Genomic DNA, 16,843 nt, shown 5'->3' with positions numbered 1-16,843 from the left:
GTGTGTGTGTGTGTGTGTGTACTCACCTAGTTGTACTCACCTAGTTGTGTTTGCGGGGGTTGAGCTCTGGCTCTTTGGTCCCGCCTCTCAACCGTCAATCAACAATGTGTGTGTGTGTGTGTGTGTGTGTGTGTGTGTGTGTGTGTGTGTGTGTGTGTGTGTGTGTGTGTGTGTGTGTGTGTGTGTGTGTGTGTGGACATACAGAAGTAGGGACCACATGCGGAACTTCCATAATCCAACTGGAAGTTTATTGTTTATCACCAGTGAGATTACGGAAAATGATTCTCGACGAGTGGAAGCTTCGGGCTGCTGGAGTGAAGGAGGAGGTGAGCAGATATAAACATATGAGAGTGATAAACAGCATTTGGGTCGATTAAGGAAACGAGGCGATAACCATTTCGTTTCAAGTTATCAGAGAGAGAGAAGAGGGAGAGAGGAGTGATCTTAGGTGGTTGGCTGAGGAGAGATCTTAGGGAAGCCTTGATCAAGGAGTAATCTTAGGGAAATTCTGGGTCGAGGAGGAATCTAAGAGAAGATTAGGTCGAGGAGGAATATTATGAATAAAGCGTCCCTAAAGGAGATGGATCAATATATCTTATCCCTAGCGCTACCTTCCATGACAAGGAGAACTAGGACTCTAAACGTCTAGTTAAACAATATAAATATTATCCCCAAATAAACGGCCACACATGGCGACGCGAGCTGTACTCACCAGAATCTTCTCTCTTTCTCTTGTTGATGTTGCCATTGGGGTCAGTGTGGGCCTGGATGCCGAGGATGCCGTTGATGGAGTAGGACCCCGGCCGCTGGAGGGCCGTCTCGTGGGGCGCGGGCGGGGCGTGGGCGATCACTGACGTGGCTTGAGACACGGGCGACAGCGTCCCCGGCAGCCCGTGCTTGGCCTTCTCTGCGGCCTTGTTGCGGACGATTCTGCGGGCAGGACCAAGGTGGTTATAGGGGGAGGTGGGTACCTGATTGTGGGGGTTATGGGGGGAGGTGGGTACCTGATTGTGGGGGAGGTGGGTACCTGATTGTTGGGGTTATAGGGGGAGGTGGGTACCTGATTGTGGGGGTTATAGGGGGAGGTGGGTACCCGATTGTGGGGGTTATAGGGGGAGGTGGGTACCGGATTGTGGGGGTTATGGGGGAGGTGGGTACCTGATTGTGGGGGAGGTGGGTACCTGATTGTTGGGGTTATAGGGGGAGGTGGGTACCTGATTGTGGGGGTTATAGGGGGAGGTGGGTACCCGATTGTGGGGGTTATAGGGGGAGGTGGGTACCTGATTGTGGGGGTTATGGGGGAGGTGGGTACCTGATTGTGGGGGAGGTGGGTACCTGATTGTGGGGGAGGTGGGTACCTGATTGTTGGGGTTATGGGGGAGGTGGGTACCTGATTGTGGGGGTTATAGGGGAGGTGGGTACCCGATTGTGGGGGTTATAGGGGGAGGTGGGTACCTGATTGTGGGGGTTATGGGGGAGGTGGGTACCGGATTGTGGGGGTTATAGGGGGAGGTGGGTACCTGATTGTGGGGGTTATGGGGGAGGTGGGTACCTGATTATGGGGGTTATGGGGAAGGTGGGTACCTGATTATGGGGGTTATGGGGGAGGTGGGGTACCTGATTGTGGAGGTTATGGGGGAGGTGGGTACCTGATTGTGGGGGTTATGGGTACCTGATTGTGGGGGTTATGGGTACCTGATTGTGGTGGTTATGGGGGAGGTGGGTACCTGATTGTGGGGGTTATGGGTACCTGATTGTGGGGGTTATGGGTACCTGATTGTGGAGGTTATGGGGGAGGTGGGTACCTGATTGTGGGGGTTATGGGTACCTGATTGTGGGGGTTATGGGTACCTGATTGTGGGGGTTATGGGTACCTGATTGTGGGGGTTATGGGTACCTGATTGTAGGGATTATGGGGTGACATAACATCACAACCCAACTTAACATGACACATTTAACAAGTCATCATGTTCAGAGGGCCGTCCGCTGGTCGCCTGTAAATGAAACTATCAGCAATATCGTTCACTCAACTCGATGGTGCTCCATCGAAATGGAGTGAATGCAAACTGGAGCTCCGTGCTCTCTCAAGGGATGAACTGTCATGAAAAATTAAGGTGGTGCATGAGAACAAAATAATTGTCCATACAGTCTCTGTAATCCAAACCTCTCGAGGAGGAGGAGGAAGATGAGACATTGAGCGCAGCGCGTCGCATACGTTCGTAGTGTTTTGCATTACAAGTCAAACAGACATTGAGGTATGATTCTGCCCACATTCGCCCACCACCCGGTACGTCACCCACACCGCCACCCACTCCACCTTTATAGGCCCTGACGAGACCACCACCTAGCCCAACTTCCAGCCTTCCACCCAACCTGCCGCCCAGCCCACGGACCAACTCCACCATCCAGTCCACCGCCCAGCCCGCGGACCCACACTCACCGCGCTGATCGGGTTTCACGCACTCGAATTAATATCGGTGTTGGCATCGATTACCAGCCGCGCTCCGCCACCCCGCCCTCACAATTACGAGGGTCAACAGCGAGCTGACACGTTGAGATAAGCGAACACCCCTCCCCTACCCCTGTGGGAGCCCATAACACCCCTCCCCTACCCCTGGGGAGCCCATAACACCCCTCCCCTACCCCTGGGGAGCCCATAACACCCCTCCCCTACCCCTGGGGAGCCCATAACACACCTCCCCTACCCCCAGGGGAGCCCATAACACCCCTCCCCTACCCCTGGGGAGCCCATAACACCCCTCCCCTACCCCCAGGGGAGCCCATAACACCCCTCCCCTACCCCAGGGAGCCCATAACACCCCTCCCCTACCCCAGGGGAGCCCATAACACCCCTCCCCTACCCCTGGGGAGCCCATAACACCCCTCCCCTACCCCTGGGAAGCCCATAATACCCCTCCCCTACCCCTGGGGAGCCCATAACACCCCTCCCCTACCCCTGGGGAGCCCATAACACCCCTCCCCTACCCCCAGGGGAGCCCATAACACCCCTCCCCTACCCCAGGGGAGCCCATAACACCCCTCCCCTACCCCAGGGGAGCCCATAACACCCCTCCCCTACCCCTGGGGAGCCCATAACACCCCTCCCTTACCCCAGGGAAGCCCATAACACCCCTCCCCTACCCCTGGGAGCCCATAACACCCCTCCCCTAACCCTGGGGAGCCCATAATACACCTCCCCTACCCCTGGGGAGCCCATAACACCCCTCCCCTACCCCTGGGGAGCCCATAACACACCTCCCCTACCCCTGGGGAGCCCATAACACCCCTCCTCTACCCCTGGGGAGCCCATAATACCCCTCCCCTACCCCTGGGGAGCCCATAAGACCCCTCCCTTACCCCAGGGAAGCCCATAACACCCCTCCCCTACCCCTGGGGAGCCCATAACACCCCTCCCCTAACCCTGGGGAGCCCATAATACACCTCCCCTACCCCTGGGGAGCCCATAACACACCTCCCCTACCCCTGGGGAGCCCATAACACACCTCCCCTACCCCTGGGGAGCCCATAACACCCCTCCTCTACCCCTGGGGAGCCCATAATACCCCTCCCCTACCCCTGGGGAGCCCATAGCATACCTCCCCTACCCCAGGGGAGCCCATAACACCCCTCCCCTACCCCAGGGGAGCCCATAACACCCCTCCCCTACCCCAGGGGAGCCCATAACACCCCTCCCCTACCCCAGGGGAGCCCATAACACCCCTCCCCTACCCCAGGGGAGCCCATAACACCCCTCCCCTAACCCTGGGGAGCCCATAATACACCTCCCCTACCCCTGGGGAGCCCATAACACACCTCCCCTACCCCCAGGGGAGCCCATAACACCCCTCCCCTACCCCTGGGCAGCCCATAACACCCCTCCCCTACCCCTGGGGAGCCCATAGCATACCTCCCCTACCCCCAGGGGAGCCCATAACACCCCTCCCCTACCCCAGGGGAGCCCATAACACTCCTCCCCTACCCCTGGGGAGCCCATAACACACCTCCCCTACCCCCAGGGGAGCCCATAACACCCCTCCCCTACCCCTGGGCAGCCCATAATACCCCTCCCCTACCCCTGGGCAGCCCATAATACCCCTCCCCTACCCCTGGGGAGCCCATAGCATACCTCCCCTACCCCCAGGGGAGCCCATAACACCCCTCCCCTACCCCAGGGGAGCCCATAACACCCCTCCCCTACCCCTGGGGAGCCCATAACACACCTCCCCTACCCCCAGGGGAGCCCATGACACCCCTCCCCTACCCCTGGGCAGCCCATAACACCCCTCCCCTACCCCTGGGGAGCCCATAACACACCTCCCCTATCCTTGGGGAGCCCATAGCATACCTCCCCTACCCCTGGGGGGCCCATAATACACCTCCCCTACCCCTGGGCAGCCCATAACACCCCTCCCCTACCCCTGGGCAGCCCATAACACACCTCCCAAAATGTATTAATAAAGAAAATATTATATTGGGAGTCAGAAGTCGTCTTCTACTGTTCTAAGCAGTCAAAAACACAAACAAAATATTCCACGTTAAAGTGCTCAATATCAGTGGGAACTGTATAATTCTGCAGGCGATGAATCACAATAACGTGGCTAAAGTATGTTGACCAGACCACACACCAGAAGGTGAAGGGACGACGACGTTTCGGTCCGGTAGGGGACAGTGACAATCGACTTGAGAATGGTCCTGGACGGACCATCGAAACGTCGTCGTCCCTTCACCTTCTAGTGTGGGGTCTGGTCAACATACTTTATAAATACTTGCTTTCACAAATGTGGAGCGGTAATTATAGCGCAGGGAAATAACGTATGTAAGGTAGAGTGAATTATTTCAGTAAATGAGGATAGAGAGAGAGAGAGAGAGAGAGAGAGAGAGAGAGAGAGAGAGAGAGAGAGAGAGAGAGAGAGAGTAAGCGACAGTGAATGAGAATGAGTCAGTGAGTTTTCTCGCTCAAGATTCGACGGAGGAAGCCAGTAATCCCCCAAAATGGTCACGTGTCATATAATTGGTTGACGACCGCAATCACTTATTAGTTATTACGGTCAAAGGGGAAATGTTAGGGTCAACAGGTAGGTAATTATCCCTGGCCACTGCTCGTAGCGGCGGGTCGACGTTCACCTGTACACAGCCCGGCGTGCGACCACACTGATAGCAGCGGCCACGACAGTATGAGCGATTGTAATACTTGTATCCGCGTGTAAAGGGAGATCCCGTGACCGTCTTGACAAAGCCGCCGCGAGCCTTAGCGAGGGAACACGTCAGAGTTAATATTAATGGTCATAACACAAGTGAAGACTTTAGTGTGGCGACCCGCTTCACATCCCGCGGGGTAAACACCTCCGGTGTTACACAGTAAGTTTGTGTCACCGTAGATGGCCCGTAGCCCGCAGTGTATGTCCACCACCACAGTCACGGTCCACAGAGTGTGCTGCTGTGTCCACCCCCACAGTCACGGTCCGCAGAGTGTACTGCTGTGTCCACCCCCACAGTCACGGTCCGTAGAGTGTACTGCTGTGTCCACCCCCACAGTCACGGTCCACAGAGTGTACTGCTGTGTCCACCCCCACAGTCACGGTCCGCAGAGTGTACTGCTGTGTCCACCCCCACAGTCACGGTCCGCAGAGTGTACTGCTGTGTCCACCCCCACAGTCACGGTCCGTAGAGTGTACTGCTGTGTCCACCCCCACAGTCACGGTCCGTAGAGTGTACTGCTGTGTCCACCCCCACAGTCACGGTCCGCAGAGTGTACTGCTGTGTCCACCCCCACAGTCACGGTCCGTAGAGTGTACTGCTGTGTCCACCCCCACAGTCACGGTCCGCAGAGTGTACTGCTGTGTCCACCCCCACAGTCACGGTCCGCAGAGTGTACTGCTGTGTCCACCCCCACAGTCACGGTCCACAGAGTGTACTGCTGTGTCCACCCCCACAGTCACGGTCCGCAGAGTGTACTGCTGTGTCCACCCCCACAGTCACGGTCCGTAGAGTGTACTGCTGTGTCCACCCCCACAGTCACGGTCCGCAGAGTGTACTGCTGTGTCCACCCCCACAGTCACGGTCCGCAGAGTGTACTGCTGTGTCCACCCCCACAGTCACGACCTCCAAGGTCACACTGATGGAATTCATACAATATCGTACACTTAAGATGCCCTCTAATTGTTAACATAATAATCGCCTTGATATAATATGAAGGAAAATCTGCAGTTTGCGCATTATTACAGGTTATATATAAGTACCTACTTAGTTGAATTTGCAGGGGGTGAGCTTCGGCTCTTTGGTCCCGCCTCTCAACTGTCAATCAACTGGTGTACAGATGCCTGAGCCTATTGGGCTCTATCATATCTATATTTGAAACTGTGTATGGAGTCAGCCTCCACCACATCACTGTCTAATGCATTCCATTTGTTAACTACCCTGACACTGAAAAAAAATTCTTTCTAACGTCTCTGTGGCTCATCTGTGTGTGTGTGTGTGTGTGTGTGTGTGTGTGTGTGTGTGTGTGTGTGTGTGTGTGTGTGTGCGTGTGTGTGTGTGTGTGTGTGTATTTGCAGTACACCGCCCTTGGTCAATATTCGTCCTCCTCCCCCTCTCCCTCCACCATACCGCAAGAACTTAATTGTTTGTTTGCAGTCCCAGGAGTCCCAATACAGGAGTCCCAATACAGGACTCCCAGCAGTCCCAGGAGTCCCAATACAGGAGTCCCAGCAGTCCCACTACAGGAGTCCCAGGAGTCCCAATACAGGAGTCCCAGGAGTCCCAATACAGGAGTCCCAGCAGTCCCAGGAGTCCCACTACAGCAATCCCAGCAGTCCCAGGAGCCGGGATCATCTGGATATTGATAACTATGAAATTTTCTTCAGCTCAAATCGGTATACACATTAAGTAATCGCCCTTTTTTCACCTTGCACGTGTACACTGGCGGAAGACTGTATGTACACTGATGGAACAAGAATGTGTGTGCACACTGATGGAACAAGAATGTGTGTGTACACTGATGGAACAAGAATGTGTGTGTACACTGATGGAACAAGAATGTGTGTGTACACTGATGGAACAAGAATGTGTGTGTACACTGATGGAACAAGAATGTGTATGTACACTGATGGAACAAGAATGTGTGTGTACACTGATGGAACAAGAATGCGTATACACTGATGGAACAAGAATGCGTATACACTGATGGAACAAGAATGTGTGTACACTGATGGAACAAGAATGTGTGTACACTGATGGAACAAGTATGTGTGTGTACACTGATGGAACAAGAATGTGTGTGTACACTGATGGAACAAGAATGTGTGTACACTGATGGAACAAGAATGTGTGTACACTGATGGAACAAGAATGTGTGTGTACACTGATGGAACAAGAATGTGTGTACACTGATGGAACAAGAATGTGTGTACACTGATGGAACAAGAATGTGTGTACACTGATGGAACAAGAATGTGTATGTACACTGATGGAACAAGAATGTGTGTGTACACTGATGGAACAAGAATGTGTGTGTACACTGATGGAACAAGAATGTGTATGTACACTGATGGAACAAGAATGTGTGTACACTGATGGAACAAGAATGTGTGTGTACACTGATGGAACAAGAATGCGTATACACTGATGGAACAAGAATGCGTATACACTGATGGAACAAGAATGTGTGTACACTGATGGAACAAGAATGTGTGTACACTGATGGAACAAGAATGTGTGTGTACACTGATGGAACAAGAATGCGTATACACTGATGGAACAAGAATGCGTATACACTGATGGAACAAGAATGTGTGTACACTGATGGAACAAGAATGTGTGTACACTGATGGAACAAGAATGTGTGTGTACACTGATGGAACAAGAATGCGTATACACTGATGGAACAAGAATGTGTGTACACTGATGGAACAAGAATGTGTGTACACTGATGGAACAAGAATGTGTGTACACTGATGGAACAAGAATGTGTGTGTACACTGATGGAACAAGAATGTGTGTGTACACTGATGGAACAAGAATGTGTGTGTACACTGATGGAACAAGAATGCGTATACACTGATTGAACAAGAATGTGTGTACACTGATGGAACAAGAATGTGTGTACACTGATGGAACAAGAATGTGTGTACACTGATGGAACAAGAATGTGTGTGTACACTGATGGAACAAGAATGTGTGTACACTGATGGAACAAGAATGTGTGTGTACACTGATGGAACAAGAATGTGTGTACACTGATGGAACAAGAATGTGTGTGTACACTGATGGAACAAGAATGTGTGTACACTGATGGAACAAGAATGTGTGTACACTGATGGAACAAGAATGTGTGTGTACACTGATGGAACAAGAATGTGTGTACACTGATGGAACAAGAATGTGTGTACACTGATGGAACAAGAATGTGTGTACACTGATGGAACAAGAATGTGTGTACACTGATGGAACAAGAATGTGTGTGTACACTGATGGAACAAGAATGTGTGTACACTGATGGAACAAGAATGTGTGTACACTGATGGAACAAGAATGTGTGTGTACACTGGTGGCAAGAACCATGTCCACCAAAAAAAACACTGTAGGGAGAGCATTTCATTTAATGTTGGTAGTGTGCTTAATTATTTCGAGGCTTAATTATGTTCTTTATTTAAATGTGTACTTATACTGGGAGAAAAAATGGCCTTCAACTGGACTATAATGTGTGTACATTATAGGTACACACATTATAGGTACACATTATAGGTCCCCATTTTTCCACAATGGGAAAATTGTGGAAATTGTGGCCTGACAGCTGGGTGGACAGCGTTCGGGATTCGTAGTCCTATGGTTCCGGGTTCGATCCCCATGGAGGCGGAAACAAATGGGCAGAGTTTCTTTCACCCCTGATGCCCCGGTTAACCTAGCAATAAATAGGTACCTGGGAGTTAGACAGCTGCTACGGGCTGCTTTCTGGGGAGTGAGTAACAAAAAGGAGGCCTGGTTGAGGACCGGGCCGCGGGGACACTAATCCCCCGAAATTATCTCAAGATAATCTCAAGAAGAAGAATTATATCATATAACCTGTATGAGCCAATTTCAAGGAGGGATATTAAGGTTGATTGTACTTGATTGCGAGTTCGAAAGTTGACCTCTATGATGTGATCTCACTCAACTACTGCAAGGCTATTTTTCTGTTTGATTCAGCGCTCTGTTAAAAAGCCATTGTCACTTATAGACGTTCGGCATGAAGGTTCGTCTACAATATATTGGGTAATATCAACGCCCTTGAGATATTGATCAGATTCTGATGCTTTTCCTTGAAGTCATTATCGTCAATAAGGATAAACTGATCTTCCTTGACTAGATGTCAATTGAGTAAAGTGAACTCTTCATCAGTGATATCATCAGAGATATCTACGCATCATTTTTGGAGGTCCAGTGATACACAGTGATATTCGAGGACTCATGTTATACGTAGAATTTAAGCAGTAAACTCGTTTATTCAGTGAGGAATGAGTAATTTAGGGTCAAGATAAGTCTTAAAACGACCAATGTTTGGAAGTTAAGCAAATTCAGATTTGCTGTCGTCAGTGAAAGCGTCCGTTTGTGTTAATTAAATTACTTAAAATGCTTATTTAAGAGAAGAGGCGCAGGTGGGAATATTATTAAGCGTGACAATAAGTAGTAAGGTGTTATTTACGTGACCTCGGAGACGTTAAGGCGGATCTGTGGTGACAAACTTGTATATATGGTGATCAGGTTAGCACATTGTAGTGGTGATGGTGGTGGTGGAGATACCAGTGGGCAGTATGGTGGTGGAGGAGATACCAGTGGGTAGTATGGTGGTGGAGGAGATACCAGTGGGCAGTATGGTGGTGGAGGAGATACCAGTGGGTAGTATGGTGGTGGAGGAGATACCAGTGGGCAGTATGGTGGTGGAGGAGATACCAGTGGGTAGTATGGTAGTGGTGGAGATACCAGTGGGCGGCATGGTTGTGGTGGAGATACCAGTGGGCAGTATGGTGGTGGAGGAGATACCAGTGGGTAGTATGGTAGTGGTGGAGATACCAGTGGGCAGTATGGTGGTGGAGGAGATACCAGTGGGTAGTATGGTAGTGGTGGAGATACCAGTGGGTAGTATGGTAGTGGTGGAGGAGACAGCAGTGGGCGGTGAGCAAGAGAACTATGCCGCCCCTCTCGTCCCCTCTCTCCTGGGAACAGCGCCTACATTTGGCCTTCCCTCCCTTTATTGCTAATAAATTCCTTTATTAATTCGTACTCCTCCCCTGATGCACTTTTACTTTATTGGAACACTCTCCGGGGACGACTGCTAAGGGGGGGACCTCCTTGGATTTTATTTACTGTTATTTCTTTACATTTAACTGGGAATTATCTACTCAACTGTTATTTGAATTGGCCAGCTAGGGCGGTACTGGGGAAAGGTCTCTCAAACGATCGTATGCCCCACGAATCGGTAATCGTAGGGGGATCGTAGGGGGATCGTAGGGGGCCCCCACGAACCAGACGGAACGCGTTGTCATCCGACTGAACGATCAGACACATGACATATTTACTCATCAATTACATCAATGAGTTGCCCGCTGCGCCATCAATTCGCTGAGTGCAATAATTAAGTGAACATTGAGAGCATTGGATTCCCATTTGGTCGGGTAGTACAAGCCTCGGCGGATGAGTACCGATTGTCGCAGGCTTGTGTCTCCGTTTCTCCGGTTTTCGTCGCTTGTACAGGGCTCTCTGACGCCGTTACTAGCTTGTACGGGGCTCTCTGACGCCGTTACTAGCTTGTACGGGGCTCTCTGACGCCGTTACCAGCTTGTACGGGGCTCTCTGACGCCGTTACTAGCTTGTGCGGGGCTCTCTGACGCCGTTACCAGCTTGTACGGGGCTCTCTGACGCCGTTACTAGCTTGTACGGGGCTCTCTGACGCCGTTACTAGCTTGTACGGGGCTCTCTGACGCCGTTACTAGCTTGTACGGGGCTCTCTGACGCCGTTACTAGCTTGTACGGGGCTCTCTGACGCCGTTACTAGCTGGTACGGGGCTCTCTGACGCCGTTACCAGCTTGTACGGGGCTCTCTGACGCCGTTACTAGCTTGTGCGGGGCTCTCTGACGCCGTTACCAGCTTGTACGGGGCTCTCTGACGCCGTTACCAGCTTGTACGGGGCTCTCTGACTCCGTTACCAGCTTGTACGGGGCTCTCTGACGCCGTTACCAGCTTGACATGAAAACGCTTAGTAAGGCTCTGGGAAAATGGGCTCTTTCAAGGCTCTCAAGGCTCTCGTTCTTAGTATTATGAATGCGAGTTAATTAATAGGTCACCCCGTAGGTAGATACATGGTGGCAGAAATACCAAATTGGTAAAGGTGTCGGGGGTGGGGGAGGTGTGTGCTGGCGTGGAAGTAACGCTGGTATTATAGAGGCAGCGACGCAGGACAATACCGGTCCCTCGTCCACCTGTCGCAGCCCCGACAGGGGGACACCCCCCCCCCACCCGTCCCGACGGGGGACACCCCCCCCCCACCCGTCCCGATGGGGGACACCCCCCACTCGTCCCGACGGGGGACACTCCCCCTATCCGTCCCGACGGGGGACACCCCCCCTTCCCGACACTCTTCCTACTGATGTCTCCTATTTCGTTCGTGTTTGCAGCTACATTGCATTTGTTATTCTACAGTAACTATTCAGTTACTATCCGATATATTAACTATCTAATTAACTTCCTAAATAATTAACCACATAATGCATTATTTATTCAGTTATATAAGATGTCCGTTGTCTATGAATCTCTTTTATAGATTATTAAAAGCATGGTTATGACAAGAGGTTGTTTAAGTAACGCAAGCTGTGTAAGTAGCTAACGGACCTCCTCCCCCCTCTTTGATAACCCTAGCCAACCTCCCCCCCCTCAGTCTTACCTTCCCCTTACCTAACCTTCTTTTCCAGCACCTTTCCCTCCCTTGTGCTTCCCACCTACCCACTGTCCCATCTTCATTGCACTCTTCTTGTTCCCCTCAGATTTCCCTGTGTGTTTCCACAACTTACCTACCTCCTCCACTGCTCTTATCTCCTACCTCTCTTACACCCTCCTCTCCTACCTCCCTTAGTCCCTCCCCTTCTACCTCCCTTACTCCCTCGATCCCCTTCTACCACCCTAACACCTTCCCCTTCTACTACCCTAACACCCTCTTTCTACCTCCCTATCACCCTCCCCTCTTCATCCTCACTTGCGCCCCCCCCCCATCTATTCCTCCCGGACGCGACATTCACCAGCAGAAGGCCCGTTAATAACTGGTCAATAGACAGTGATTAGGTGCATCAGGCGAAGATAATCTTGTTGAGTGATTAAAATGACTTCCTGCAGTTGTCGCCCTTTTGATGACTCGTCGCAGTGGCCCACAACAGTCTGTTAACAGGAGCCTCGTCATTCCTTAGAGCCAGTCAACAGGAGCCTCGTCATTCCTTAGAGCCAGTTAACAGGAGCCTCGTCATTCCTTAGAGCCAGTCAACAGGAGCCTCGTCATTCCTTAGAGCCAGTTAACAGGAGCCTCGTCATTCCTTAGAACCAGTCAACAGGAGCCTCGTCATTCCTTAGAGTCAGTCAACAGGAGCCTCGTCATTCCTTAGAGCCAGTCAACAGGAGCCTCGTCATTCCTTAGAGCCAGTCAACAGGAGCCTCGTCATTCCTTAGAGCCAGTCAACAGGAGCCTCGTCATTCCTTAGAGTCAGTCAACAGGAGCCTCGTCATTCCTTAGAGCCAGTTAACAGGAGCCTCGTCATTCCTTAGAGCCAGTCAACAGGAGCCTCGTCATTCCTTAGAGCCAGTCAAGCATCTACCGCAATGAGAATATTGCAGTAGCAACAATTAAACAACGGTCGCACACTGACCACCAGATATAGACCATCAATGTCAACACAGACGATGGCCACTAACTATTATTATTATTTTTATTAACATCTTTATTGACAAAATTAATTACAATTTTGCCGAATTTGAGGATTTCGATTAAGTCTTATTAAAGTGAGGATAATGCTGGTATTCACCGTCACGCAGGACAGAGGGTCATACACAAGACAATAGATCTAAACTGTAGGCAGAAGCACATATATATAATTGACTATTAGAGGTATTTTGATTATCTCGGCAACGACAAGGTAAATATTCTCATATTCCAGCCCCCCTCGTCTTCATATTCTTTTCCAGTGCTACAAGTAGTCATACTGGCTTTGCACTTACTTAATTTCTTAACGTTATCGGGGCTCAGACGATGAACATCTGAGACAGCAACACCTTACAGTGTTGGCTGAAACTCTTACCATGGAAGTCAAACGATCTTATTCCCAAACAATAGCAACAAGCATAGATTATCCGTCTTGATTATCGTTCACAAACGTCAGATTCTTTCAGGATGAACAACCCAGCGGGTTTTCTTCCTATTGGGGAGTGTTGTACATTCTGCTATGGCGGTGTGTCCACTCACAAGATGAGTGGCGCTGCCCAATAAAGTCGCCCCTCGGGGCAAAAATTAAAATTAAAATCTTTCATTAAAACAACATGGGCAGCAAAACTCACCCGTGAAGAGCTTAAAGCACCTAGAGTTACCTACACCAAGTAGCACATGACCCGTGACGTGATCTTACGCCGGGGAAAATTGATCTTACGCTTGCTACTCTAATTCACGAAGCAGTTACGCAAGCACATACGAACATGTCCATCTTTTCTCAATCTTTGGCGGCTTTGTTTACAATTATTTAATAGTTAATGAGCTCCGAAGCACCAGGAGGCTGTTTATAACAATAACAACAGTTGATTGGCAAGTTTTTATGCTTGTAAACTGTTTAATAAATATAACCAAAGTCGTCAAAGATTGAGGAAAGATGTACACGTTCGTAAGTGCTTGCGTAACTGCTTCGTGAATCGGCCTGTGAGTTGGCGCGAGTAAGGTTGCCCGTAGAGAAGACCGTCGAAGCCCCAGCTATTTACTCACGGTCCGGGTGCGCCGTGTTCACGCCGGAAGACCCACAGTTGGTGAGTCCTCTCATTATTTCTGCCCCATTTATTTTGACTTTGTAAAAGAAGAAAATGGAAGGGGTGACTTCCAATTTAATCATCATTTCACTGGTAGATGGGCTGCATCGCATTCTGTCCACCGTATGGGCGTAATGGAGCTGTTTAAAGCACGAGAAGAATGGATCACACCGTGAATAGACTCACACGTCTAAAGCTCCATATTTGCTTCTAACTGACGTCGGAATTTCACGGCTTCCTGTTACTAGGCCTGGTCGACGACCGGGCCGCGGGGACGCTAAGCCCCGGAAGCACCTCAAGGTAAGGTACTAAAATATTCGTTTGATTTCATACAATAACTTTAAATGAACTTTCCGCTGAATTGCGAGTGAATCTTTGGGCTTCTCTCTCTCTCCATACAAGGTCATACGGGTGACACAAGATCCTTCACAGGCAGGTGAGCCAAGAGAGTGAGAGTGAGTACACACACTCACTCTTGTGAGAGTGAAGCAGCGGGGTGATGAAGACCTGACACCCTATGAGCACTCAACCATTACCTCAGCCATCTGACAGCCCCGGACCGGGTGGTTGGCTGACGGGTGGTTGTTTATGAAGGCGTATTGGTGTTCAATCGCTTGTAAACATGGGTCCTTGTGTCGCCGGTGGGACACATGAGTGAGGAGAGGGGCAGGAGGGGCGGCTGGCTCTGTCCCCCAGACCGATAATACGCTCACCAGGGTCACTCATCCCACCCCACTTGACTCTTATAGTTATCTTGTTAACCCAGAGATTTCCTCCTGGCCTCAAGGGTACAGAAAGGGAGAAGGACAGAGGCAGACAGACAGAGACAAACTGTCTATAGACAGGCAGGCAGACAGAAATGTAGAAAATAAATAATAAGAAAACACTGCTAAAAACGAAGTTGGAAATACGTTTCTACCATCATTAATATTTATTTCTGTTCATTTCGTAGTTTTAAAAAACTCCACGTGACATCGTCTCCATATTTCCCAAAATCCCCCCGACAGGATTTCCTCTGCCTCGACTTGAGAGGTTCTCCGGGAACGAGCAAATGAAGGCAATCCCAACTGGAGGGGATTAATCCCACCCCTCAAATAAGGAAAAGCTAATTTAGTCTGGAGCGCAGCTTGATCTTCATCTGTCAACGTCGCAAGTTTTCCCGCCAAGAAGATCCAAATGGTGGATACCATATTTGTTGCTTGGCTGATTCTCCTCATCGAGAGTCTTTTAAAATCTTGGCTTATTTTCTCCGGGAAAAGAATTTTCTTGACCTAGCACTCATAAAAGCTCTTAATTTCTCAAGATAGTGTGCGATTAAAACTGAATTACGCCACTCAAAGTATACACCAAAAAAAAAAGGATTTGAAAAGTTTGCGATACTTTCATGCTCGACGTTGTGTTGAAAAGGATTTCCGGTACCACCCGTCTTAAGAATTCTTATTTCTTTTCCCTTTTCTGCAGACCCCTGAGACGAAATTCATTTTGTTCTGTTGAATCTCTAATATTTGTGATAGTTTCCTTTATCACTCATATAAAGTGATATAAAGAGTAAATATCACTTTATATCACTTGATATAAAGTCATATGAAGAGCAAATATAAATATTATTTTAAACTACAGTATAAACATTTGGAGGTCTGACTACAAGAAATGTTCCAGATTCGAAATTAATTGACAATTTTCTTGACTGCTCGATGCTATAACATTAATAATTATGTAACTAGCGTCAAAATTTTGTTATTTGCTTAGCTAAACGAACTAGAGGGTTCATTTCCTGAACCGATTATGTGCCTCTGTAATCCTTTACACCACCGCCCACGGGATGGGTATGGGGTGCATAATAAAGAAATTGAATTGGTCGATAAATACTTGCCCTTTAAAACAACAACAAATCATCAAATCGCATTATACAACTAGACGAGAGAAGGACATGAAATCCTCATCAAACAGCTGATCATCGATTTTAGGAAGATAAAGAGCTCATAAATACGGGTCGCATCGCGGCTCAGGTCGAGTAACGGAGATTTCCTTTCCCTTCCTCGATTGCGTTGTTGCTGTTGTTGATGATGTTGTTGTTGCTGTTATTGTTATTATTGAGTTGTTGTATTTGTTGTTGTTGTTGCTGGTTTAATCTCATCTTTATTCGTAATAGTTATGTTTCCCCTCAGACGCCTGGGTTGTGCACACGCATTCTCTGACAGACAATCCAGCCGCTTTCCCGCAGAGTAAAAACGTAAGGGGAATACAGTCAAGATAAACAAGTGAGGGGAAGAGATGGGGGGAAAGAGCGTTAGCTGTGAGCTCCGCCGTAGTGATTGCGCACAAGCTCTCTCTCTCTCTCTCCTCCTTTCTCACCTTCTCTCTCCCGGCTTCTCCTTAATCTGCGCCGCCTCCTCCTCCTCTTCCACGGCCGCTCCCTGCCCTCCACCAGCTTTAGGAGCCATCTCGGCCAATGAGGACCTAAGCAGGGGTCATCAACTTCTCACATGGTGGAAGGTCTTTTGGATGTGAATGGTCTCGAGGTCTGGAGCACCACGCCAGTTTTTAGACGCCGACGAAAACTGAATGAGGTCATTAGCGACGCCAACAAGGCTCTGATGAGGCTGGCTCTGGTGGGCGATGACTGGTACGTAAGACACAACAGGCCGTTGAAACACCACTGTAATATGATCTTATTTCCTATTCGTCTTAACCACCAGAATCTAACGTGCCTTCTTGCTCAAAATTCGACGGACAATGAGCATCGAAATAACTTTTTTTTTTAATATATTTGCTCGAGGCAGATTTATGCGTAGAATAAATGGGTGGCAAGTTAGG

At 49.6% G+C, this 16,843-nt stretch overlaps 1 protein-coding gene across 1 annotated transcript in view; it reads right to left on the bottom strand.

Annotated features, from left to right (window-relative positions):
• Positions 1–16,470, bottom strand: part of LOC123759762 (paired box protein Pax-2-A-like) — a 71,659-nt gene extending 55,189 nt beyond the window's left edge. Inside the window, exons 1-2 of the mRNA XM_069319174.1 lie at positions 16,382–16,470; positions 713–930 (exon numbers count right to left, since the gene is read on the bottom strand). Of these exons, the coding sequence (XP_069175275.1) occupies positions 713–930; positions 16,382–16,470 (307 nt within the window). The remainder of the gene's footprint in view (positions 1–712; positions 931–16,381) is intronic.
• Between the last annotated feature and the right edge of the window lie 373 nt (positions 16,471–16,843).

Source organism: Procambarus clarkii, chromosome 8, assembly GCF_040958095.1.
Source record: "Procambarus clarkii isolate CNS0578487 chromosome 8, FALCON_Pclarkii_2.0, whole genome shotgun sequence".
In the NCBI taxonomy this organism is placed as follows: Eukaryota; Metazoa; Arthropoda; class Malacostraca; order Decapoda; family Cambaridae; genus Procambarus; species Procambarus clarkii.
This window is presented reverse-complemented; position numbering and strand designations above follow the sequence as displayed.